The sequence below is a fragment of the Mytilus trossulus genome, chromosome 1 (assembly GCF_036588685.1).
Source record: "Mytilus trossulus isolate FHL-02 chromosome 1, PNRI_Mtr1.1.1.hap1, whole genome shotgun sequence".
NCBI classification, from domain to species: Eukaryota; Metazoa; Mollusca; class Bivalvia; order Mytilida; family Mytilidae; genus Mytilus; species Mytilus trossulus.
Window position 1 is genome coordinate 109,284,384 of NC_086373.1, and position 25,839 is coordinate 109,310,222.

At 30.0% G+C, this 25,839-nt stretch overlaps 1 protein-coding gene across 1 annotated transcript in view; it reads left to right on the forward strand.

Moving 5' to 3' along the window:
- Positions 1-21,849, forward strand: part of LOC134697187 (protein O-linked-mannose beta-1,2-N-acetylglucosaminyltransferase 1-like) — a 52,390-nt gene extending 30,541 nt beyond the window's left edge. The window contains exons 4-21 of the mRNA XM_063559283.1: positions 1,121-1,251; positions 2,295-2,360; positions 4,342-4,455; positions 4,943-5,060; positions 8,120-8,218; positions 8,383-8,510; positions 8,920-8,990; positions 9,699-9,774; positions 10,250-10,375; positions 10,785-10,843; positions 11,238-11,310; positions 11,742-11,870; positions 12,187-12,377; positions 13,876-13,988; positions 14,847-14,914; positions 16,752-16,793; positions 17,169-17,236; positions 18,838-21,849. Coding sequence (XP_063415353.1) covers positions 1,121-1,251; positions 2,295-2,360; positions 4,342-4,455; positions 4,943-5,060; positions 8,120-8,218; positions 8,383-8,510; positions 8,920-8,990; positions 9,699-9,774; positions 10,250-10,375; positions 10,785-10,843; positions 11,238-11,310; positions 11,742-11,870; positions 12,187-12,377; positions 13,876-13,988; positions 14,847-14,914; positions 16,752-16,793; positions 17,169-17,236; positions 18,838-18,904 — 1,739 coding nt within the window. The 3' untranslated portion in view covers positions 18,905-21,849. The remainder of the gene's footprint in view (positions 1-1,120; positions 1,252-2,294; positions 2,361-4,341; positions 4,456-4,942; positions 5,061-8,119; positions 8,219-8,382; positions 8,511-8,919; positions 8,991-9,698; positions 9,775-10,249; positions 10,376-10,784; positions 10,844-11,237; positions 11,311-11,741; positions 11,871-12,186; positions 12,378-13,875; positions 13,989-14,846; positions 14,915-16,751; positions 16,794-17,168; positions 17,237-18,837) is intronic.
- Positions 21,850-25,839: the final 3,990 nt, after the last annotated feature.

Genomic DNA, 25,839 nt, shown 5'->3' on the forward strand with positions numbered 1-25,839 from the left:
TGTACATCATGTATATAGTAGCTGACTTATATAATGCTGGTTTGGATTATTATTATGACATGGAGTTTAGGTTATACAGTGGAGATATACTGTTCAGACTTACACAGTTGTGGTATACATGTATCATGTATGTTTATAAACAATAAATAAGAGTTTAAACTATGTCAAAAATATTGTGGTATACATGTATCATGTATGTTTATAGACAATATATTTAAGATTAAACTATGTCAAAAATATATTGTTATATATTTCTACTGAAGTTTTGTAAAATAAGTAAATGTTACTCTTTTAAAACATTTTGAATGTGCTGATGTTATTTTTAGTTCATAGAGTTGATAAGTTAAGGTACACTAAATACAAGGTTAAACTGCCTGACAAAAGAATTGATATATTGTAATATGCTAAACATACATGTAAGATGATATTAAAGTTTGTAAAATATAGCTATTAATTTTCAAACAGTGAATTTACTGATGGGATTTTTAGTTGACAGAGCAAGCAGTTTTAACTGATGTCAACTGAAACTCTTTTTTTTATTATTTGTCAAAATATATACATTATTGAACATCAATCATACTATTAGCCATATATCAAAGTTAGTTGGTTCTGATACTTTATTTGTTACATTGTTTGCAATGAAATAGCAAATCTATATTTGAATATGAAACATTATACAAGACCAGGTACAATAGCAAAGATCCATCAAAATAAAGTGAGAACTTGTTGAAAAAATAACAGTTCCTTTCAGTTTCTACTTTGTTAAACATTAAAAGTGAAAGTAAAAAAAAACTTAACAAATCAAAGATTTAAAATATCCAAAATTATTTATCTAACAATCGCACACACCTCTGATAATTCTTTCTTGCCCAGGTCTTGTTGACTATTCTTTGATAAATTATTCTATACTTACTGTTTTGCTATCTTTAAAGCTTTGTACGTACTTAGTAGTAACTAATCTACAGCATGTATAGTATGAGAACTTTAACCTGATGAATACATCAAGGAATTTTTAGTTGGAGCACTGCTTAAAAGTAGACTGGAGGTATGCCTTATTGAAGAAAAAAGTAAAAAATAGCACTAAAAAAGTCAAATGTATGATTTGTCTTATATCTTCCAGATGAAGTGAATGGTGGGTCCACAGGAAAAGAGGGAAGAGAAAATGTAGTAGAAATGACAAAACCTAAATTCCTGTCTGTAGTGGTACAATCTAGTAAGACATCAGTTGTAGTCAAAGTGGATGAAACTGTGGTAAGTCTGAATCAGTTGCAAGTAGATAGATATAGGAAGGTGTGGTGTGAGTGCCAATGAGACAACTCTCCATCCAAATAACAATTTAAAAAGTAAACCATTATGTTAGTATCCATGTTTTTTTTACCTTGTTTCTTCTTATTGTTGAACTTTCTGTCGTCAGCCTAAAAAAGCTTTAACCCTTACATATCTAATTTAAGAATAAAAAAATACAAATATTTTGAATCATGCTCCTTTGAAATCTATGAAACATAAGGTTGCAAATTGCCTTGTAAGTGCTCCCTTACAGATCTTTACAAACTTTGATACATGAAACTCTATAAAATCTCAATCAAATTCAAAATCAAGTGTCAGTGGAAACTGTTTTCAAGGAGTAATTTCTCTTTGAAATAAAATTGGGAATGGAAATGGGGAATATGTCAATAAGACAACAACCTGATCAAAGAGCAGATGATTAATCTTAAAGCAATAAACATAGAAAAGTTTCTGCTATGACACACACTCCATTATCTAGTATATTATAAGATCATACACATGAAGCATGGGGAGGCACTTTACTGTCTCCACACAGCACTAAAGACAAACTGAAATAAAATGAAATTGAGAATGGTTATGGGGAATATTTCAAAAAGTAAACAGCCCGACATAAGAGCTATGGTAATGAACTTATAGATGTAGCTTCTTGGACACACACTTAATTACTGTAAACCAACTTATTTTCACGCATACTTTATTTGGAGTTTATACCCAGCTAGTCAACTTTGCGGCGATTTAATTTCTCAATTTTCCTATTTTCCTAATGTAGTTTGATAGGGAAAGATCCAAGTTGTTCCTTTTTTGTGACGATTTAATTTCGCGTTATTGTTCTATTCATGAAAGTAGCGAAAATAAATCACTCGCAAAATTTAGTTGGTTTACAGTATCTATTGAAGAATTATCTTGCTGTACTATCAGCTACTCAGTTCTTGAAGCATTTTGATAACAATCTTCTTTTATTTAGTATTGAAATGTCTTATAATTTTAGATAATTAATTTATTTATAGATTATACAAGATGAAGAATTTGAGAAAAATAGAGGCATCCATATTGCTGTGTTGAATCAGGCTACTGTAAGTTGTAAAGGAGTAGGGGCATTAAGGCCTGATTTTGGCCCAAGAAAATAAAATGTTTGATAACTATTTCAAATGAGCATATAATGTTTAGAAATGCAAAGGGTGAAGAAATATGAATGAAAAACAAAGATTTTTATCTGATGACGTCACAATTACGTCATAATATGTACGGTTTTCACAAAAACGATGAAAAATACATAATTTATGCAGTTTTCTATCTTCATTTCTGTTATGGAAACATCGTGCGCAGCCGAGAAACAACAAAATAATCTAACAGAAGCTTTATTATAACTATTTACATAATCTCAAAAAATATAAAGTTGTTTCTTGGGTGCGCACATACTTTTTCAATCTAAAATGTACCTAAAAATTTGATGAAAAACAGGTCAAAATCACAAAATTTTACAAAATATGCAAATTAAGTCATGATTTGTTGCCATGGTAACTTGTTAAAGGTCATATTTGTTTTGTTTTTCTGAATACCTTGAACCTTAGTAAATTTTTAAGTAATTTAAGAAAATGTTCGATAACTTTTAAATTTACAGTAATTTTTGGGCCAAATAAGGGCCTTATTGCCCCTACTCCTTTGTTCAAAGTTTAAGTAAAAATATTCTCTATAGATTAACTTGAAATCTAGCAATGAAACATGCTTTCATTCAACACCTTAAATATGACCTTTCAGAATTTGTCAGGGATTTTCTGATGGTTCAGTGAAAAAACCACTCTTTTTGTGGTAGCCAGTCTTTGTGTAAAAAACAATAGGGATACAACATTCATTTTGATATATTTTTCAAAGTTCATATATTTTTTTTTATCAAAGCAAGAAGTAAGCTGAAGGGAACACAAGACACATTTTAGCCAAGCAGTCTGTCCATATCTCTTTGTGGAGTGTTGAGTCCTTAAACCTACCCGACTATGAAATAACACATGAGTGGATTCAATTCCCTTAAAGCTGACAATATAAACATTAGTAAAACAATTACTGGATTTAAGATTTTGGCCTTTTCTTTCTGCAGCTAACGATAAATGGGGACATCTCTATTAACAAAAAACGTTATGTATGCATGTTTCTTTTCAATAGCATTAAGCTTTCTGCAACCACCTTGATATTCTCATGGTAGCATGTTGTTCTAGAATTGGGAAGATGATGCCTAACAGAAAACACGTAAATTTTAAGAGCTGAATAAACAGTATGGGTTTTGCTCATTGTTGAAGGTGGTAAAGTGATTTATGGTTGCATACATCCATGTCATTTTGATGGTGGGTAGTGGTCTCATAGGCAATCTTACTTAACCATGTTTATCAAAACATACAACAGTAGAAGCAAATAAGATCTTATTATCATTCTTCACATTATCATCACATTTCATTCTTATTTGAAGTGTGGCTTTTTCTTTCCTTCAGTCTTTTTGATTAACAACATGTGTGAGCTGCTTAGTAATGTTATGTCTAATAATATAACATTGTGTTTTGTTATTTCATTGCTTCTTTTATGTTTGAAATAGAAGTTTTATGTTTTAAATTTTATTTGATATCTATTCATGCTTTGTGATTTTTGGGAAGTGATATGACTAAAAATGTATCCGATTCCTGTTTGTACTTTGTGATTCTTGGGAAATGTTTTGTCTAAGAATATATTGATTGATTGGTGTATAACACTGTATTGAATACTATTGTGCTATTTTATTGTGTTCAGTTTTAATTGGTGGAGGAAGCTGGAGTACCCAGAGATAGTTATTACTTATGGTAAAACTGGCAATCCTAAACATTTTGAGTGCACCTGCACCGTGCAGGATTCGAAATCACAACCTCAGTGTTGAATGGTGAGTGATACAGTAGTTTGACATCTAAGATCACTTGTCCACAGAGGCTTCCCCCTAACAATATATGTTTTACCTATTTGTTCTTTGTGATTCTTGGGAAGTGTTGTGTTCATGAATATATTTGATATATATAAATACGTAGTTTGCGATTTCAGGGAAGTGTTATGTCTAAGAACATATTTGATACCTATAGCCAGCATGAAGATGAAGCTTTACTATCCTATCTGAAGAAGATTTCCATTGGTAGAATTATTGTATTTACTATAAAGGTATTTTCCACTTAGATTTTAAGTTTAGAAAATTGAAATATGCAACTTTCATTATATGCATTTACATTTTCACTGTAGTGTACACGCACACCAACTCGATGAAGACTCATCTTTTGTTTTTATGCCTCACCTAAGGGCATTATGTTTTGACCCCAATTTCACCGTCCACTGAACATAGAAAATAATAATGCTAGTGGGACATCTATGTACTATGGACACATTGTTGTTGTTTTGGTCTTGAATGTACAATCATTCACATATCACGAAATTTCACAAATTTTTCAAGTCAACTTATGATAACAACAGTAGGAAATATAAGCTGAAAGTTAAACTCCACATGTTTGTAGATTTTAAATTTATTTCATTAAGTTGAAAGGTGTCGCATACTTTTGAAAATGTCTAAAAGCTAAGAATGTGGTAAATCTTTTCAAATTCTGGATAGATCTAAAGACTATTAACCAACTAACACATTCTGTCTTTTAACAAGGATGAAGCTTCATTCCATCTGAAGTCAGAAGCCAGGCAGTATCTAAAAGAAATGGGAAGTGAAAAGATAGAAAACCTTGCATTCAGGGATACATGGGCATTCATTGTAAAAAAAGGAGGTAAGACAAACTGCAAGGTATTATTTATTAAAGACACTACTATATTAGTCAGAATGCACAATTCATTTCAGGTAGGTGATAATAGTTGACTTTTCATTCATTCATTTATCCACCTTGATATGTGTGATGACTAATTTCATAAATTTGAGACATTTTCACAGATGGTTAACCTCAGTCAAATGTCCAATATCATTGCTAAGAAATTATTAGTTTGAACATAAGGCCACGGTTTTTTAATTTGTTGGTTTACGGATTTTCCTCATGAAAAAGTCGGGTCGGTCGGTCGGAAAAAAAATATCTTTCAAGACAGAAAAAAAATGCAAAATTAATATACATTTTACCTTTCTAACAAAATGTTTTTATTCTATTTTGTCATCTTTTCAAATTTTAGTTCGATGAAATATTCTTGCTCAGCTGTCATAAATATCGCATGACATTGTCTAATGATTTGCCGTAGAAAAGGGGGGTGTTCACAGACAAAGACGAAATTAAATAGTCTTTTCAAAAACAAGAAAAACAAATTCGCGTAGCTCTTAATCAGTTCCAGGAAACTTGTTGAGTAATGATCTTCAAAAACGAAAACTGATAAAGAAAAAAATGTAAAAAATGTCGTACGAAAATAAGTTTCAACACAGGTGTCAAAAACGTAATAGACTCGTCCACGGAAAACGAGAATATTGGGTTAATCTAGTGTCATGCATTCCCGTTTTTAATCCAAATGGACGATATTTTTTTTTTATTATCCATGAAACAAGAAAATTCTAAATGACTTGTTGATATTCAGTAATTTTACTTGGAAGGTGCTTTCCACCTGTCCACATTTGGACAAGTCTATTTCTATGAGATTATGCATCTTACAGACTGATGACAAATAAGGGAAAGGAACTTATTGTGTAATGGGTTTTAAACACAGATTTCGTTCCACAAAATTATTTGCGTAAACGACATTTTAAGGTCAGTTATAATTGATTTGTCTATTTTTAGAAACGTAAACTGGAAGTTTTATTTTTTCACAACAGAGAGTGTTATCAATTTTGTTAGTGATTCATGCATTTCATTTCATAAAAAAAGAAGAATTTAATTATTTTTAGGGATAATGTATTTGTTTGGGTCTGCGGGAATAAAAATTTAAAAGCATGAAAAGTCAATTTTATTTTTATTCTCGGAATCGGCAAAATCGGGTCGGCGGATCCGTAAACCAACAAATTAAAAAATCCTGGCCTTATGCAAGACTATTAAGGAATATTGACTTTTTTATTAAATTTTAAATATTAGGACATGTCAGAGCTCAGACATAAATAAGTCTGAATCTGCTTTTGACTTATAGAGGTCTTAATTTGTAAGTTTTAGGATTTGTCTCCCTTTAATGCAAGACAAAATACGACTTAAATAAGTCAAATATTGTTAAGCAAGAAATGATTGACCAGAATCAAAAAGTTGCAAATGTCGACTCCTAAAGTCGATTAGTTACCAAAATTGGTTAACTTCAAGACCCATGCATACTTATAAAAAGGTCATGCATCTAAATCAAATAATGACAACATTGATAGCCAATGCCTTGTCTTCTAAAGAAAAATATGAATGAGAGTAAAAAATCGGGGATCATGTTAATTAACCTCACAATGCAACCACCTAGATCCACACTTAATGAGGTAAAACATCTGTGTTTAGTAAGGATGTTCAATAAGATAATTAAATATAGATAGATCAAGTCCTTGTGAACTCTCATACAGGTTTTTACTGTCATAGGTGGTGTAGTTTGGCCACCAAGTCAAGTTAAGTTTTTTCATCAACATAAATAGACCTAAACAAGTCTGTCATTTTGTGACTTAGATAAGTCTAAAATTGAAAACACATTTTTATAAAAAATACATGTTTTGACTTCTCTAAGTCAAAAACAGAAATAGACTTGTTTATGTCTGAGCTCTGACTGTAGGATGATGGCTGTCATTTTTCATTAAGTTTTACCTTTGTCTGTCTGTACGTTCATCCCTCTACATCCATACGTCCCAAAGTTGGTTTCCGTTTTCTAACTTTAGATTGCCTCCACCTAATGTTATGCATAATGTTTATCACCACTAAATACAGATTAAGTTTGAATTTTGGTATTTTCACTTTTACCAATCTAGAGCTATGCCCCATTACAAATGAAAAAATTGCTAAACTTTTCATTTCCATTCTGTCACTTAAGTTGCCTCAACCAAATGTTATTAAACTTATACACAATGCTTATTACCACAAAATACAGATCAAGTTTGAATTCTGGTGCCATCACTTTTACTGTTCTAGAATTTGCCCTTTACAAATGGAAAATTTCTAAAAATATCAATCAAGTAATTTTTAAAATCAGGGTTATCTTTCTTTGTCCAGAATGGTAGTTGAATCAACTACAAATCATGCTTTATAATTTTAATTCCTCCTGATAAAATGAAGCAATCTTTACCATTCAGTGCTTACACGACCATTAATTACCGTTCTAGGGTTATGCCTCTTTACAAATAAAAAATTGCTGAATTTTCTGTTACAATTCTCTCACTTGAGTTTGTCTCAACTAAATGTAATGAAATGTATATGAATTGCTTTTTACCACAAAAAAAGTCTTTTAAGTACAATTTCTTGAAGCTTCACTTTTACAGTTCTTGAGTTATGTCCCTTTATAGTGTTATATGCTAGCTGGGGCATCATCTGTGTCTCTATGGACACATTCCCCATTTATTTCTCATATGCATAGTATTAAATTAAACTATATTTACTTTCAGTTTAAAGATACTGGGTGTTTTTGTTTTTGCAAGAACAGATGAATGACTCATTCCCAAACAAATTAGTGAAGCAATTTTTAGAATCAAGCGGCCTTATTTCTGCACAGGTACCTCCGACATGGCAACATTAGTTTAGTTACTCTTGCTCAAATTGCCTAAATCTAAACCTATCTCTATTTCCAATTAATGAATGTTTGATAACAATTAAATATTCTACAGCTAGAGGATCATAACTTAATTTTATGTGTAAATAAGTTACAGGCTTTTTTTTAAATGAATACTTTTATTCTGTTTTTACAGGAAGAAAAATTGCAGAAACCCACGGAAAATCTCCTGCTTTAGATAGCTGGGGAGAGAAAGTTACAATCCAAGCAACCATAGATCTCGTCAATATCAAAGGTAAAAACAATCAGCTCACCTTATTAAATAATGAAAACAATATCTGAAAGAAATATAAGAATGAAAATTGTTAATGGTCATTTTGAATGTTTTGTCATTGAACCATTTATAATCCTTCCCTTACATCATACCACACACCTCAATGTTCCTGTTTTATTTTGTAGACACTGAGTGTCACTGGGGAGAGACCAAAATAAGCCAGAGAAGACAGACATTCTGTAATAAAGTTGAGGGGTATGGTGATATATGTAGCTGTACTCATCCAGATCCTGTTGTCTTCACACAGAAAAAGGTTGGGTTATATTATTATATTGGTGCAGTTTTACAGTGTATGTTTGGTAATACAGCTAGTTGTCGTTTTAGATACTTCATCTATTTATAAGTTAGCAGATCATGACACTGATTACTGTAAGCTTAAGTTTTCAAATGTGATTTATTAGTCCAGTTATTATAAAGATTCAGTGAGATATAAGTATATGTTATTGTAGAGCTACACTTGGTAAAGTTTGCATTTTATAAACCTTTAAAGCTTTAAAGTGTTTTTCTTATGTCATATGATTAATATGAATTCTTTCTTCAGTTTTGTTATATTATCAATTCTATATATTGAGCTCTAGTATATACATACCGGTACTGTAACATGGCTTTTATTACAATTTTGGACAATTAATTTGAATATTTGAATATTTGTATGTTTTCAGTTGATACCTAATAATATAGGAAAAGTACCATTAGTTATTATAGCTAGTGACAGACCACATTATTTATTTAGGTGAGTAATTTTATGTAACTTTATGAAAAAATAAATATCTAATGTACCGTGCTTCAGCTATATTAGTTTGAAGGTTACATCTCCATTATATGTGATTTTGAGACCACATCCAAATTTAGATTTAATCTTTGATTTTTTTATCTAATAATACAATAGAACAAAAGATCATAGAAAATTTTACATTTGTGTTAAAAGTTTTGTAACAAAAGAATTATGCAAGATGATGTTGGGAAGCCTCAAACCAACAACACAAATTGAACAAATATATAGTGGTCAGCATGTGCACTTTTACAAGTCCGAAGTTTTCTTCATTGAGTATAACTAGACTGAAAACATTTTGTGGAGACAACTATTATTAAGAAAGTCATAATCCATACTCCCAATTTTTTCTGGAATGCTGGAATTTCTATTTATGCCATATACATAATTTAAAATTTAGTCCATAGGAGTTAAAACGATATTTATGTTCTGGTGCAAATCAAAGGATCATCATTAACCTATATCTATATTGTAACAAAGTCAAAGAGAATTATTTTGGTGGCAGTATTGAAATATTTTTTAGTGATTTAATTTGTTATCATATTAATTTATGTAAAGCATTTGGACTTCTTCACAAGAGATTTGTGGAACTCATTCAAGTAAATTGTAAAATATCTAGTTTGATATACAACAGATGAACTATAAAATCCTTATTTTCATTAATTACAGAATGTTAAAGAATTTACTACAGATACCAGGAGCTGATCCTAAGATGATTACAGTATTCATTGATGGATATTTTGATGTAAGTACTTATATAGAGGAATAGGGTAAAACGAGTCATGGAGTAAGGGATCAATTATTGGCATAATTAGGGGGACATACATTTGAACTCCAAAAAAGCTGTATTTATTGAGCAACCAGATAATTTGTTGATATATAAAGTTAAATCAAACAAAACAACAAAAAAATAAAGTTTGAACAGCTACCCAGTATGACAAGTTTTAAAGAAGTTTAAACCTTATGTTTAACAGAGGAAACACAGTTCTTTCACTTATTCAAAATTAAAGGTCAGACTATTTCAACATGTGTTAAAAATTTTGTTTTCTTGTTTTATAATAATGATTTAAATATCCTGTGCATTATGATTGGCCAATAAAATACAGGTAATTTTGTTTTGTTTTTCTCCGCTCTTGAAATGAACCAATTTTAGTGTAGATTCCAGTAAGAACCCATTAATCAGCAAACATATACACTTATGATTAATGTTTTTTTTCCAGGAACCTTTACAAGTGACAAAGTTGTTTGGTTTACGTGGTATACAGCATACACCATTAGGTGTCAGGAATGCCAGAGTATCTCAACATTATAAAGCTAGTCTGACCGCTACATTTAATTTATATCCTGTAAGTAACTTGACCTATTAGGTGTCAGGAAAGCCAGAGTATCTCAACATTATAAAGCTAGTCTGACCGCTACTTTTAATCTTCATCCTGTAAGTAACTTGACCTATTAGGTGTCAGGAATACCAGAGTATCTCAACATTATAAAGCTAGTCTGACCGCTATGTTTAATCTTTATCCTGTGATATTCATATATGGATTTTCATTTTTGAAAATTAATCTGACTATGTTTTGCAAATTATGCACTAAAGATTTAGAATATAACAGCATTTTGAAACTGATTTTAAGGGCATAAAACTGTCAATAAGTGAGCAGTGAAAGTATTTCATGTCCAATCATTATCTTTTCTCTAAATATCACATCATATCCATACTCAGGATTTCAGTTCATGTTAAATATAAATCTTATACAGGAATCGAAGTATGCCATCATTATAGAAGAAGATTTGGATGTTTCTCCAGATTTCCTCAAGTAAGTGTTATACATATCTTTATTTGAAAAAAGCATGGTCTTCAGACTTACAATTAAATGATTTTCAGGCTGTTTATTGGATTTTTTTACCTAGTATTTTCCACACAGTCCTTGTTCTCAGAATATATAAAGTATGTAGAATTCCATGTAAAATGATAGAATTCAAGAGCCACTGTAAAAAAAATGCTAATAAATTTCTTCATGAACTGGCATTACAAGAACAGATCTGGGAGGTAGTTGTAACAGACAGCAAATCAAAAGCTAAACAAAAATTTTAACAGATTGTATCGATTTCTATGGTTTTTTTATCTCTGTATTTTAGTGGGAACTATGCGAATTTGGTTTATACTACAAGTTAATTTAGTTATATAATCTACTTATGTTTTTATTTAAGTTATTTTAGTCAGACCCTCCACCTTTTAGAAGAAGATGAATCACTTTACTGCATATCTGCTTGGAATGATCAGGTATTTAGAGAAATTTTGGATTACATTAGAATTCTTTAGATTAATTAGATAGAAAAAAATAGAGAGAACAAAAATTAGATAGATATGTGGTTATCTTTGAAACATCAAGACTCCTGCAAAGAGGACTGTCCTTTTATATAAAAGAGATAGATGTGAACCAATTGAAATGTGATGAAGAGAGAAAGAAAGGATTCCCATTCTTTTCTTCTTGCTTTTTCACAAAGTACGGTAAACATTGGTTTGTAGATATATTGTATATCTCTTTTCAAAATATTTATTTGCTGAACAGTATTCACCCCTGTCATAATCACAGATTCTTTATTACATTAATAAGTTTTTGATATTTTGAGTTTTATTTCCTTCCTACAGAAGGAGAATCTACGTATTTTACACCTGGGTATTATTTGAGAGTTTCACATGTATCATTTCAGGGTTATAACCATTCCTGTAAAGACGAGACATTATTATACAAAGTAGAAACTATGCCAGGTTTGGGATGGCTCTTAAAAAGAAAGTTATATAAAAATGAACTAGAACCACAGTGGCCGACTCCTGAAAAAGTAATTTCAAATTTGATTATTTGTTAAATTACTGGTAATCTGTAAAACTTTGTTGCATTATTAACATTGATAAAAGATCGCAATAATTTCTGAATTTACGCTTCATGGATTATAATTTACTCTATTAGACCTGCAACTTAAGACAAAGGGAGATAATTCAGTTCAAAATATTGCTTTCTTTGTTTAATAGGCTTTATAAAAAGAAGTTTATCTGAACACGAATAAATGTTCTTCAAATGTCTTTATTTGTACAGCAATGGGGCTTGGATATGTGAACAGTAACTGATATTTTCTTTCAATCTTTATATTTATACAGCAATGGGACTGGGATATGTGGATGAGAACCAATATGATACGTAAAGACAGAGAGTGTATTATACCAGATATATCAAGGACATATCATTTTGGTTCTAAAGGACTTAATATGAATCCATACTTCCAAGAAGTCTATTTTAAAAAACATTCCTTTCTCACAAAACCTAATGTTAAATTAAAGGATGTAGACAGGTAAGACAGTCAATATTTATATTAGTATTAGTAATCTTGTTTTTATACTAGCAGTATGACATTCCATTGAAAAATGATTTCGACTCACAAAGTGCCAACATGCACTTGACAAATCCAAAAGAGAGGATTGTGGTTCTCCATCTCAAAGTAAAATTTAAATAAGCAGCAAGAGTTCGGTCATCTCTGCAAGTTTAATATAGCTTCTAACATCTGACAGTATTAATTAATATTATTTGCTAAATATGTATAAAGCTATATTTGTGTATTATATATATAAAAAAAAAGAAGATGTGGTATGAATGCCAATGAGAAAACTCTCCGTAAGAGACCAATTGACACAGAAATTAACAACTATGTATAGGTCACCACACAGCCTTCAACAACCCATACCGCATAGTCAGCTATAAGAGGCCCCAAAATGACAAATGTAAAACAATTCCACAGAGAAAACTAACAGCTTAATTATGTACAAAAATTAACGAAAAACATATTTAACACATAAACAAATGACAATCACACATCAACAAACAACAAACAACAACCATTGAATTACAGGCTCCTGACTTGGGTCAGGCACATACATACAGTAGTGTAATAGTACAACATAAGAACAAACTATAAAAATCAGTTAAAAAAGGGTTAACTACCATGGATATTAAGAGGAAATAAATTTAACTAAAACACAGAGTGGAAGGTTTCAGTTCACTTTTGTATTCCATAGAAAAATATGTCTGATGTTAGATTCATCCTAGAAATGTTTGCACAATCAAAACTTTAACAACCCTATAAAATAACTAAAAGAAGCATACAATTCTTATAATGACATTTTACACTAGGGTCATGAAATATCGATCTATCATTTATTTCTTTAAATATGAGGCAGGCATTACCTGTGTGATTTTTTTTTTTTAATTTAAACATGTTGAATAAAGAAACGGAAATACTGTAACTTTTCTGATTTTGGTTCTGCTGTTTAGGATTTTAGTTTTGACGTTATTTTAGTTGTGACATTATTTAAGTTATGACGTCATATTAAATGTAAACAAAGAAACCCTGTCATCAGGTAACGTTTTTTCATATCACACAATTATTAAAAATTGAATTCCTTCCTTCATTCAAAGTCTCATGCAAACAAATCTGAAAAAAGGAAGTAGATTTCTGCACAAATGCAGTGATTTAAAAAAGTCTGAAAAATAAAAAATAAACAATTTTGAGTGCATTAGTAGAATGTAAAGTTCTGGAAGTTTTCCCGATTTAAAAAAAAATAAAATTCTATCGTAATTGGAGACTTTGTCCCCATATTAACCTGTGCACTTTATTGTGATGGCACATGTCATCATAAATTTTCCATCTCATTGGGATATAAAAGTATTTTTTTATATTAGGCGCATTTATTGTTATCCAATCAAAAACATCTGAAACATACATGTAGTGTAATAATATGTTTTTGTTGTAGTAAATGATTATTTGTAAAGTACATTTAAGTTTTCATTTTCAGAATGAAGAAAGATGCATATGAAGAATTAATTGTAGAATTAATCAAGTCATCTGTAATATTAGACCATACATTAGATCCATGTAAAGAAAACTTTATACCTCATAATCAGGCAAGTTCTCTATAATTATGCCCCTGCCGTAGTGGAGGAGGCATTAAGTTTTACCGTTGTTTGTCTGTATGACCATACATACGTCCCAAAATTAGTTTCCATTCATTTTCTATAGCATGCCTCAACCAAATGTTATGAAACTAAAACACATTGCTTATTACCACAAAACACAGATCAAGACAGAATTTGTGTGGTGTCACTTTAACCTTTGAAGAATGATGCCTCTTTACAAATGCAAAAATTGCAAAATTGTTGGTTTCTATTCTCATACTTATGTTTTCTTCAACCAAATGTTTTGAAACTAATACACGATACTCATAACCACAAAACACAGATCAAGACAGAATTTGGATGGCATCATTTACCATTCTAGAGTTATGCCCATTTACATATGGAAAAATTGAGGAATGGTTCGTTTCTGTTCACTGAATTAAGTTTGCCTCAACCATGTCAACCAAATGTTATGAATCTAATACACAATGGTTATTACCACAAAACTCAGATCAAGTTTTTTTAATTTTGGTGGCATCACTTTTACCAACATATACATTTACAGCACATACAAACAGTTCAAGAAGCACATATAAATTGATGAAAAATTATGTATATTTCTAAAAATCAGTTGTTTTTGTTATGTCTCAGTCCTGCTATTTTATTTAAACTTGAATTTGTTATTCCGAATTAAACATTATTTGTTTTGCTAGCTTGTGTTTTGATAATAAGCCATAGATAAGATAACAAATGTAAAGTATATATTTTCAGATATCAGTGATTCAGAGTCTTGTTTTTTTATAGTATGTTTTTGCCTCATACAAGTATGTGTATATAACAATTTAAAGATTTTTGTTTTTATTTCAGTTAGAACCTCATTTAATGTATATTTCCATGAATATATCAACAGATTATGTTACCTGGAAACAGTTAGCAAAGGTAGTTTAAACATTATAAGTTTTATTTAGGATTATCACAGGGGATATGGGCTCATATTCAATGTCAGTGCTCTATACTCCCTGTACTGTAAGTCTAAGAGGTTATAGGACACTATCAGGGAATATATAAAAAAGAAAATGTGGTATGATTGCCAATGAGACAACTATCCACAAAAGACTAAAATGACACAGACATTAACAACTATAGGTCACTGTACAGCCTTCAACAATGAGCAAAACCCATACTGCATAGTCAGCTATAAAAGGCCCCAATAAGACAATGTAAAACGATATGAATATTTCAATTATAATTAAATGGAGTGTTTCTGATTTCAACTTTAAATACCATTCTGGTCTTCATTTTCTTCACCGGATATGGGCTTTATTCCCTAGCAAGTTTACCAATCAAGTTGGAGGATTAGCCAGGATATTTCACTCCAGTATGATATTATATATTATTCAGGTCTCAGATAGGGTATATTATGTGACATTCCTGGCTTAGAGTTTATATTCCATGAGGTGAAGGCTTTTGAGATCTCACATTTACATATTTGCCATAATAGAACGTCAAAAATTGCAAATCTATATTTGTCGAGCCTGGGACTTTTGTCGCAGTAAGCTCGACATATGGATAATGATCTGGCTACGGCGGTGGCATTAGCTAACTTCTTTAAAGCTTTATATTTTAGAAGATGAAAAACTGGGATGCTTCATACTTTGTATATGGATGCCTCATATTACGAAGTTTCAGTCAGTCACATGTCCAATGTCCTTGAACTCATTTTCATGGTTCAGTGACTACTTGAAAAAAAGATTTTTTGTAATGTTAAATTCTCTCTTATTATAAATAATAGGGTAACTATATTTGGTATGTGTCTACCTTGCAAGGTCCTTATCTCAGATACCATAAGTAATAGGTATATTCGATGTATGGAAGGACTGTAAGGTGTACATGTGAAACTGGCAGGTGTCATTTGACCTTGTCTTCATTTTCATAGTTCAGTAGTTATAGTTAAGTTTTTGTGTTTTGGTCTGTTTTTCTTATACTGTATGCAATAGGTCTACTATATTTGGTGTCTGGAATGATTGTAAGGTGTTCACGTCTACCTGGCAGGTGTCATCTGACCTTGACCTGATTTTCATGGTTCAGTAGTCAAAGATAAGTTTTTGTGTTTTGGTCTTATTTTCTAATACTATATGCAATAGATCAACTATATTTGGTGTATGGGAATATTATATGATATGATCTATATGTCGGTTGCGCAGGTTTTAATTGACCTTAACCTCATTTTCACGGTTCATTGCTCAGTGTTATGTTTTTGTGGTTTGGTCTGGGTTTTTTTAAACTATAAGCAGTAGGTCAACTTTATTTGTTGTATGAAAAAATTGTTAGCTGTACATGCCTGCCTGGCATGGTTCATCTGACCTTGACCTCACTTTCATGGTTCATTGGTCTATGTTTAGCTATCTTGGTTAATGTTAAGTGTATGTGACAGTTGTAATAAAGCTTTAAATTAAGGACTATCAACATAATATCAATGATTAGAAAAGAAGGCGAGACATTTCAGCGTGTGCACTCTTGTTGATATTAGTTTTCAATTCACTTTTGCTGCTGTGTATAATCTTGACATTATTTGCTTTTATGCCTTCACAATGCACATTAAATCTCGCACTTAACACCGAGAACTTAGTGTTTAAATTTAATGTGGTTGAAATCTTTCATAATGTGTTGTCAATACTGAAGTATGATGCTATAATAGCCTGACTTTAAACAAAAATGGTTTAAGTATTGATTTAAAGTGTTATCTGATACTATAATATCACTTTGTATTTTTTAGTGCTATCATCTATGGGACCTAGATGTAAGAGGTTTTCATAAGGTAAAACAGATTGTACTTATGGAGAATAGTTTTCCAATTTTTCCACCATTGAAAATAGTGGTCCTCCTTCTTTTTATACCAATAGACTATCCTGATAAAATATTCAGAGGTCTCAATGGCTTAACACATGTTAATCTTTTCATAGAGGCTTCAAACTTTGTAGAAAAATGGGAGATAACTCTCTTTATTAATTTGTAGATGATTTATAATTCATAATAATTGCAATCTGTTAAATTGAATATTTGAAAAGAAAACAACTAAGATCAAAAGTTAGATCAAATTTAACAGATACATTTTACAATATAGGAAATTGATGATTAAAAAATGATTGTAATGTATTTTATTGCAAGTAAAGTGTTAATTTTCTTTATACAGAGTATGTGGAGATTATTCATTAATGGTACCCCTGTAATGATGGTTGGTGTTCCTGCCTCGCCTTACAGGTAATAAGTCAATATATATTCACAAAATGTGTACTTTATTCTTTTTTAAACCTTAGATTTACCTGAATTTCGACCTCTTACCTACATTCCACCAATTTATTACAACTTTATTGAAGAATTTACACATTGTAGAAATTGAAAAGGTGACAGTTGTACACAAAACATTACATAAAGAATAAAAAGATAACAGTTGTACACAAAGAATAAAAAGATAACAGTTGTACACAAAGAATAAAAAGATAACAGTTGTACACAAAATATTACACAAAGAATAAAAAGATAACAGTTGTACACAAAGAATAAAAAGATAACAGTTGTACACAAAATATTACACAAAGAATAAAAAGATAACAGTTGTACACAAAATATTACACAAAGAATAAAAAGATAACAGTTGTACACAAAGAATAAAAAGATAACAGTTGTACACAAAATAGTACACAAAGAATAAAAAGATAACAAGTGTACACAATATTACTGAATGAATAAAAAATGTACACAAAACATAACAGTCAGGTTTTATAGATTACAGTTGTACACAAAAAATTACTCATAGGAGTAAAATTGGTGTCTTCCCATTTATCCAACTTTTTATAATAAGGTATTCTCATTTAGCCAACTTTTTATTTTTGTTAATTATTGGGTTGCTTGTTTAGTTATAATAAGGTGTCTTTCTAAAATTTGACAGTAAATTTGTTCATGTATGTTTTTATATTATTTAAAATATATAAATAATAAGCAATAGTAAACTTGTTACAATTCATTTTTAAATAAAATTTAGTATCAAATAAATAATGCATTACTATTTAAAAAAAAAGTGTATGATGTGAACTGATACTGAACATTTCTTTAGTGCCATTTTAGAAGGTGGTAAAGGGTTATTTTCGTGCAACGTTTTCTATCTTTTATTTCCTGTATTTCGTGTTTTAAACGTTTTATTTCTCGTTTTCTTGTGTTTGCCTTGATTTGTGTGCTTCATGTTTCCCCTTTTTTATTTTCCATGTTTGTTTTACTTCATATACTAGAAAAATCTCATTCGTTTTGCCATATATACATACTAGTATATATGATGTGTGAATTTTGTTCTGTTCAGTCTTTGTGTAGTAAAACTTATTCAACTTTTATTTTGTCCCATTTTGATCATTTGGTCAGAAGAACAGAAAAAAAGAACGAAGAGGATCTATTACAAAAAAAAACTCCATCTCATTGACAGATGTTTTCATGAATTAAAGTGCAACTATTTTCTATCCAATTCACATTTTAATTAACAGTTAAAAAACTTTAAAATACTTTCAAATGATTAACATTACATTAACTAAATGTCAGTTGCACCTTTTAACATGTTATATGCTAAATAATACTACAGAAAATTTAATCCGGGTATAATTTTCAGTCTAATTTTTCACCTGTCATTCAACCCAAACTCTAATTGAAAACCCATTTGTTCTTCATTACCTTTTATCTCATCTATCCAACTTTTTTTTTTACCTGAACTACCTATAACTTTAAAAAGTTGGATAAATGAGAATGAACCGTAAAATCATGGCAGTTGTACACTAAATGCAGAAGATTATTTAAAAAAAATGTATTTTATATTTCAGAGTTCATAAGCCCGAAAATATAAAACCAATATACATTCCAGAACCAACAAAATTTGTGAAGACTTGATGAAAAGTATCTGTGATAAGAACATAATGGGAAATTGTCAGATCTGAATTTAAATACTGGTAATTAAGGAACTGTTTATAAAACTTGACAAACATCTTTTAAAAAACTGGTATGTTTGAAATACAGCCAACTTTTTTAAATTTACAAAATACCATGTTACAAATAGCAGAACGTTTTCAACCATACATTATATTAATGTAATATTATTCAAGTTGTGGAGAATAGCCCTTTATTTAGGATGAGGTTATCCTTAAACTTGAAATTTCATAAATTTTAATCTACCATTGATGTTGATATTCTGTATATACATATAAAAAGTTTGGAATACCTCTATCGTTAAGTTTTAGTCCCATTGGTTGAATCAGTGTATAAAAGCTATCATACAAACTAAACTTTCTAAAGCCTGCACCAGAGGAGCTTAGACATATATACTTATCTTTCTTCCGGTATTGCATTTTCAATATATTGTTATATACAGTAATAATTTTAAGATCAAGTTAGTCTTTCATTCTGATTGATATGATCTATTTGGTTATGTTTACAGAGTCTATAATTTGTAATATATGTTGTATAATAATGAGTTAATGATCAACTATAAATTCCATTATTGTGTTCTTTATATTTGTTATAGGCTTTTAATTATGAAAAAAATGTAAACATTGTACTTGTAAGGATTCTTTCATTACCATGTATTGCTTTTGAGAAAGTTTATGTTTGGTCAACTTTATACATTTTAACTGAAGGAGGAGCTAAATGGTTTATTTACACCTGCTAAGAATTGGAATACCTATTTGAGTCTGTGTACCACTTTTCTGTTACATTTTTGTCAGTAACTACCATGTGACAAGTTTTCACTTCTTTCTGTTTGCTGAAAAAAATGACTTTTCTATACATGAAAAGGACTTTCCTATTCATAAAATGTTCTTTCAAATACATAAATACTTATTTATGTAGTCTTAAATTAATAAACCTTCAAACACATTATCTGTATATGTCTTTGATATGTACATGTTCTCTTTAACATTCTCAATTTTATGTAATATGGATACTTATTAATTTTAAAGCATAATAATTTAATTTGAAATATCTGAAATTTTAATTGTTCTTGTTAAAGGTGCTGAGACTGTTTTAATTTTTTTTTTTTAAATAATAATTTTTCTTGTCTCATGATTTTTACGGGTTGATCATCATTTCAACATACATGGGAAGTCTGCCATTATGACAGCTATATGATCTGTTGAAATATTTCTGTTTTATGTTTTTTATTATTAATTACTGTAAATTTAGAAATTATTGGGTGCATTTCTTATTGCGATATTGTCATTTTGGACTAAAATGTGATTTAAACATTTGCAATATTGCAAAAAAATCGGTTTTTAATTCAGAAAAAAAAATCAAAATGCAAGTTTAAATTAATGCGATTATAAACCTGTAATAATAAGCAATAATTTATGAATTTACAGTATTAATCATAAGGTAAAATGTATTGAAGTTTTTCCATGTTTACATTAAACATGCGAAGAATGTAGGGAGGAAATATGCAAGGATTTTCTTACTTCTTTGGTGTTTGATACTTCCCTTTAGGTATGATCACATTTGATTATCATAAATATAAAACTTCTTTCTAAAGAAGTATGGTTCTGTTTTACACTGTTTCTTTCTGCTATATATGTGGCAGTATTGGAGAATGAATTAATGTAAGGTTCAAAATTATTAGCCATTATCTTTTGCAGAAAAATATTTCTCATTTATTCAGAATACATTTAGTTATACTTTACATGCCAAAAAATTAAAAACCAAATATAATCCTTGTTGTGGTTGTGACAGTATTTACATCTTTTACAGATTTTTATTTTTGTTTATTGTTTATATTTTATAACTATATTCCATTAATTTACAGCTATATAATATTATTTATAGCTATATACCATTAACTGTAATAATAGATTTTATAACATTGTTCCAAATATTTCCCACAAAGTTTTAGAATAATAATAACTTAAATTACAACTTATTTAAGTATCATGGACTTGTTGATAGCTAGGGTATTTTAATTTATTTCTTTATTATGGTGAATTTATTTCAAATCTGTAGATAGTTGTGTAAAATACTTATATATTAAGTTTTATTTCATCATGCCTGGTATTTTGTCAATATATTTTTGACATGTCATTTCTATAATAATTGTTTTTGAAAATAAATACCAGTTGATGTTGATATCTAAGTTGGGCAGATTTTATTTGTTATCATTAGGGTTAAGATATTATTATCTAAAGTCACAGGAAGGGCATTTGCTTTAGCTTTAATAAGATTTCATTTATTTTGAAAAGTGCAATATTTTGAAATTTTATTTAGTATTTCACAGATAGCCAAACTAAAATCAAAAGACAAAACATGAGTTCAATTAAGGAGTTCCAAAAAAGGAAGGCAATAATCTTAGGATATCTTGCCTCATTATATTGTTTTGAGCTCTTTATTGTATTTTCAGGTTATTTTAAGCATTTATTCTGTTCTGATTAACTGAAGAACAAACAGCTTTAAACTAGATCTCAGTTTATATTTTGCTTTACCTTTATCAAGTTATGCACTTGTTATCTCTCTTTTCAGATAGTTTAAAATCTCTCAGTTTCACATTTATCTTTCAATTTGTAACGTAAGAGTTATCTCCCATTAAGTGTACATGTTAACTGAATAAAAATTATCAAAGTATCTTATTATTTTTTACTGGTTTAGTAAAACTGGAGCAAGGAATTGTTTCTTAAAAGCATACAAGAACTTTAATGTTTTATTGGACAATAAATGACTGTTTGCCTTAAAAGTTTTAAAACAACCAATATAAACTCTGGTTTAAGAGTGTACAATACTTGAATCATGACTGATTGTTTGAAATTGAATGATGGTCCGAGTACACAGTTATTTCGTAGTGCATTTCTTTTAGAAAATTAAAAAAATCCCACCTGCGCTTTCTCAATAATATTTTTACAGTGTGTTGTACTACTTTTGGGACATATTATATCAAAATTATAGAAAACTTCATCAGCTCTAACTCAAAATATGGACAATTTTGTGTTAAGGGTGTCTTGCAATCTTTTGACAGCTTACGAAGTGCTAATTTTTGACCTTTTTCAGCTGGACCTTATCACTACTTTACATTAATATTTATGACCCAGTTTTTTTTACAGTGTCATTTGACCCCCCAACTTGCTATATGAGTCATAAAACATGGAGAAATAAATTTGGAAGGGGTATAACAAAAATTGACAAGTAACACACTGTCCACACTAAGGACTATATTCGTGGACAACGAAAATCAAAGGACGATAACTGTGTACTCGGACCTGATGTTTGGTAAACATGACAAGAACAAAAATAAAGAACAAATCATTTTAGTAAGTTATGCTGAGCGAGAAAACTTGGTTGATCGGCATAAAATTCAAAGAGGAAAGGAAACTCTTACAAATGACAAGTTATATATAGATTTCAGCTGACTCAAACTGAGTCAAATGTCAAGTAGAAGTTATGAGTTAAACAATGAATGTCAAGAAGAAGTTATGAGTTAAACAATGAATGTCAAGAAGAAGTTATGAGTCAAACTGTATTTGTATGCACAATAGGGAATAGATTGAAACAGTATTTTGGACGGTTTAGACATAGAAACAAGCTCACTTTTGAAGGCTGTATGTATAAACAAAAAATGTTTACTTTTTATACGACCGCAAATTTTGAAAAAATTTTCGTCGTATATTGCTATCACGTTGGCGTCGTCGTCGTCGTCGTCCGAATACTTTTAGTTTTCGCACTCTAACTTTAGTAAAAGTGAATAGAAATCTATGAAATTTTAACACAAGGTTTATGACCATAAAAGAAAGGCTGGTATTGATTTTGGGAGTTTTGGTCCCAACATTTTAGGAATTAGGGGCCAAAAAGGGCCCAAATAAGCATTTTCTTGGTTTTCGCACTATAACTTTAGTTTAAGTTAATAGAAATCTATGAAATTTTGACACAAGGTTTATGACCACAAAAGAAAGGTTGGGATTGATTTTGGGAGTTTTGGTTTCAACAGTTTAGGAATTAGGGGCCAAAAAAGGGCCCAAATAAGCATTATTCTTGGTTTTCGCACAATAACTTTAGTTAAAGTAAATAAAAATCAATGAAATTTAAACACAATGTTTATGACCACAAAAGGAAGGTTGGCATTGATTTTGGGAGTTGAGGTCCCAACAGTTTAGGAATTAGGGGCCAAAAAGGGACCCAAATAAGCATTTTTCTTGGTTTTCGCACCATAGCGTTAGTATAAGTAAATAGAAATCTATGAAATTTAAACACAAGGTTTATGACTATAAAAAGAAGGTTGGTATTGATTTTGGGAGTTTTGGTCCCAACAGTTAAGGAAAAAGGGGCCCAAAGGGTCCAAAATTAAACTTTGTTTGATTTCATCAAAATTGAATAATTGGGGTTCTTTAATATGCCGAATCTAACTGTGTATGTAGATTCTTAATTTTTGGTCCCGTTTTCAAATTGGTCTACATTAAGGTCCAAAGGGTCCAAAATTAAACTTAGTTTGATTTTAACAAAAATTGAAACCTTGGGGTTCTTTGATATGCTGAATCTAAAAATGTACTTAGATTTTTGATTATTGGCCCAGTTTTCAAGTTGGCCCAAATCGAGGTCCAAAATTAAACATTGTTTGATTTCATCAAAAATTGAATAATTGGGGTTCTTTGATATGCCAAATCTAACTGTGTATGTAGATTCTTAATTTTTGGTCCAGTTTTAAAATTGGTCTAAATTAAAATGCAAAGGGTCCAAAATTAAACTAAGTTTGATTTTAACAAAAATTAAATTCTTGGGCCTCTTTGATATGCTGAATCTAAACATGTACTTAGATTTTTGATTATGGGCCCAGTTTTCAAGTTGGTCCAAATCAGGATCTAAAATTATTATATTAAGTATTGTGCAATAGCAAGTCTTTTCAATTGCACAGTATTGTGCAAAGGCAAGAAATATCTAATTTCACAATATTGTGAAATAGCAAATTATTTTTTTAATTAAGAGTTATCTTTCTTTGTCCAGTATAGTAAGCAAGAAATATCTGCAAGAATTTTTTTTAATTGGAGTTATCTTTCTTTGTCCAGAATCAACTTAAATCTTTGTTATATACAATATACAATGTATATTCACTTTTTACTACCAACTGATAAATTTAAATAATCTTTACCATTCAGTGATAACAAGCAGTTTTTTTACATCTTAATATTTTATGATGTATTTAAATGAGTAGTAATTGTTGCAAACTCCATTAGAATATTTTAATTGAAATTAGTTTTGGAATAAGGGAAAGGGGGATGTGATTAAAAAATTGGGTTCAATTTTTCTCATTTGAAATTTCATAAATAAAAAGAAAATTTCTTCAAACATTTTTTTGAGAGGATTAATATTCAACAGCATAGTGAATTGCTCTAAGAGAAAACAAAAATTTTAAGTTCATTTGAATACATTCATTCTGTGTCAGAAACCTATGCTGTGTCAACTATTTAATCACAATCCAAATTTAGAGCGGAATCCAGCTTGAATGTTGTGTCCATACTTGCCCCAACCGTTCAGGGTTCAACCTCTGCGGTCGTATAAAGCTACGCCCTGCGGAGAATCTGGTTGAAGACTGTTTGTTAAAAAAGGTTTGCTTTTGATAATGTAGGAAAAATATAATTGGTTGCATTCAAGAAATGGAAGATAAAATTGAAATGAGGTAGAAATCCCTGATATCCCTTTAACTAATAATTTTAACTCTTAAATATTTTTAATTTCAACTCTAACTGGCACTATGATGGTTATTCACACTCCATTTTAGGGGTTAAAAGTCATGTCCACTAGATTAAAAGTAGTGTGCACACATTTTGAAAACCTTGCTCACCAATTTTAAAGTGGTGCTTTTCAGTTTAAGAATTGTTGAAAATAAGAATTGAGTGGCAGCATATATAAATTACTTTTATTGTAATATAGTATAGATAATTTTACAGAATATTTACTAAAACAATTGGGTTAAATTTTTTTCAATAAATAAGGTTTTTCCTTGAGAGTACATGTGATATACTACAAGTTACATTTTAATGATATATATGTTAATGTTCATCTCACATTGTTTTGAATTTTTAATTTGCAATATCAATCGTGACCTTCTTTGATGACATACCAATAATCATTTTGATCATAAATCATTGTATTTTACAATGTGAAATATCTTTATTTTATTTTGATTGTAATAAACATACATCATTCATTCATAGAAATTAAAAACAATAAATTATATATTTTGAATTATTATTAATCGACTGTAACCTCTGTATTACATCTAGATCAAATAAGTCATGTGATGTTTTCCTGGTTGAAATAAAAGAACAGAACAATGTGTATAAAATCCTGATGTAGTATAGAAATAGCAGAGGCAAATGTAGGGGGGATAGAGCATGCCCCGCCCCATACATTTGTGGGGAAAATTTGGTTGATTATATAGGGAATAACTGACTGGAGTGTGCCCCCTCTTTATAATAGGCAGTCAGTGCACACCCTCTTCTGAAAATTTCTGGATCTGCCACTGAATAGTATAGTCATATTCAGGGTTTTAGTAGTATACTCGGGGTCTATTAGTCAGTGTGCAGTAGTTTATAATGATAGTATAACACACCATGTGATCAGTATTATATTACAGAAGTTACACTGCATGACTTGTAACTGAAGGTACACTATGTAGTTATCCAATGACTTGTAACTGAAGGTACACTAGGTAGTTATCCAATGACTTGTAACTGAAGGTACACTAGGTAGTTATCCAATGACTTGTAACTGAAGGTACACTAGGTAGTTATCCAATGACTTGTAACTGAAGGTACACTAGGTAGTTATCCAATGACTTGTAACTGAAGGTACACTAGGTAGTT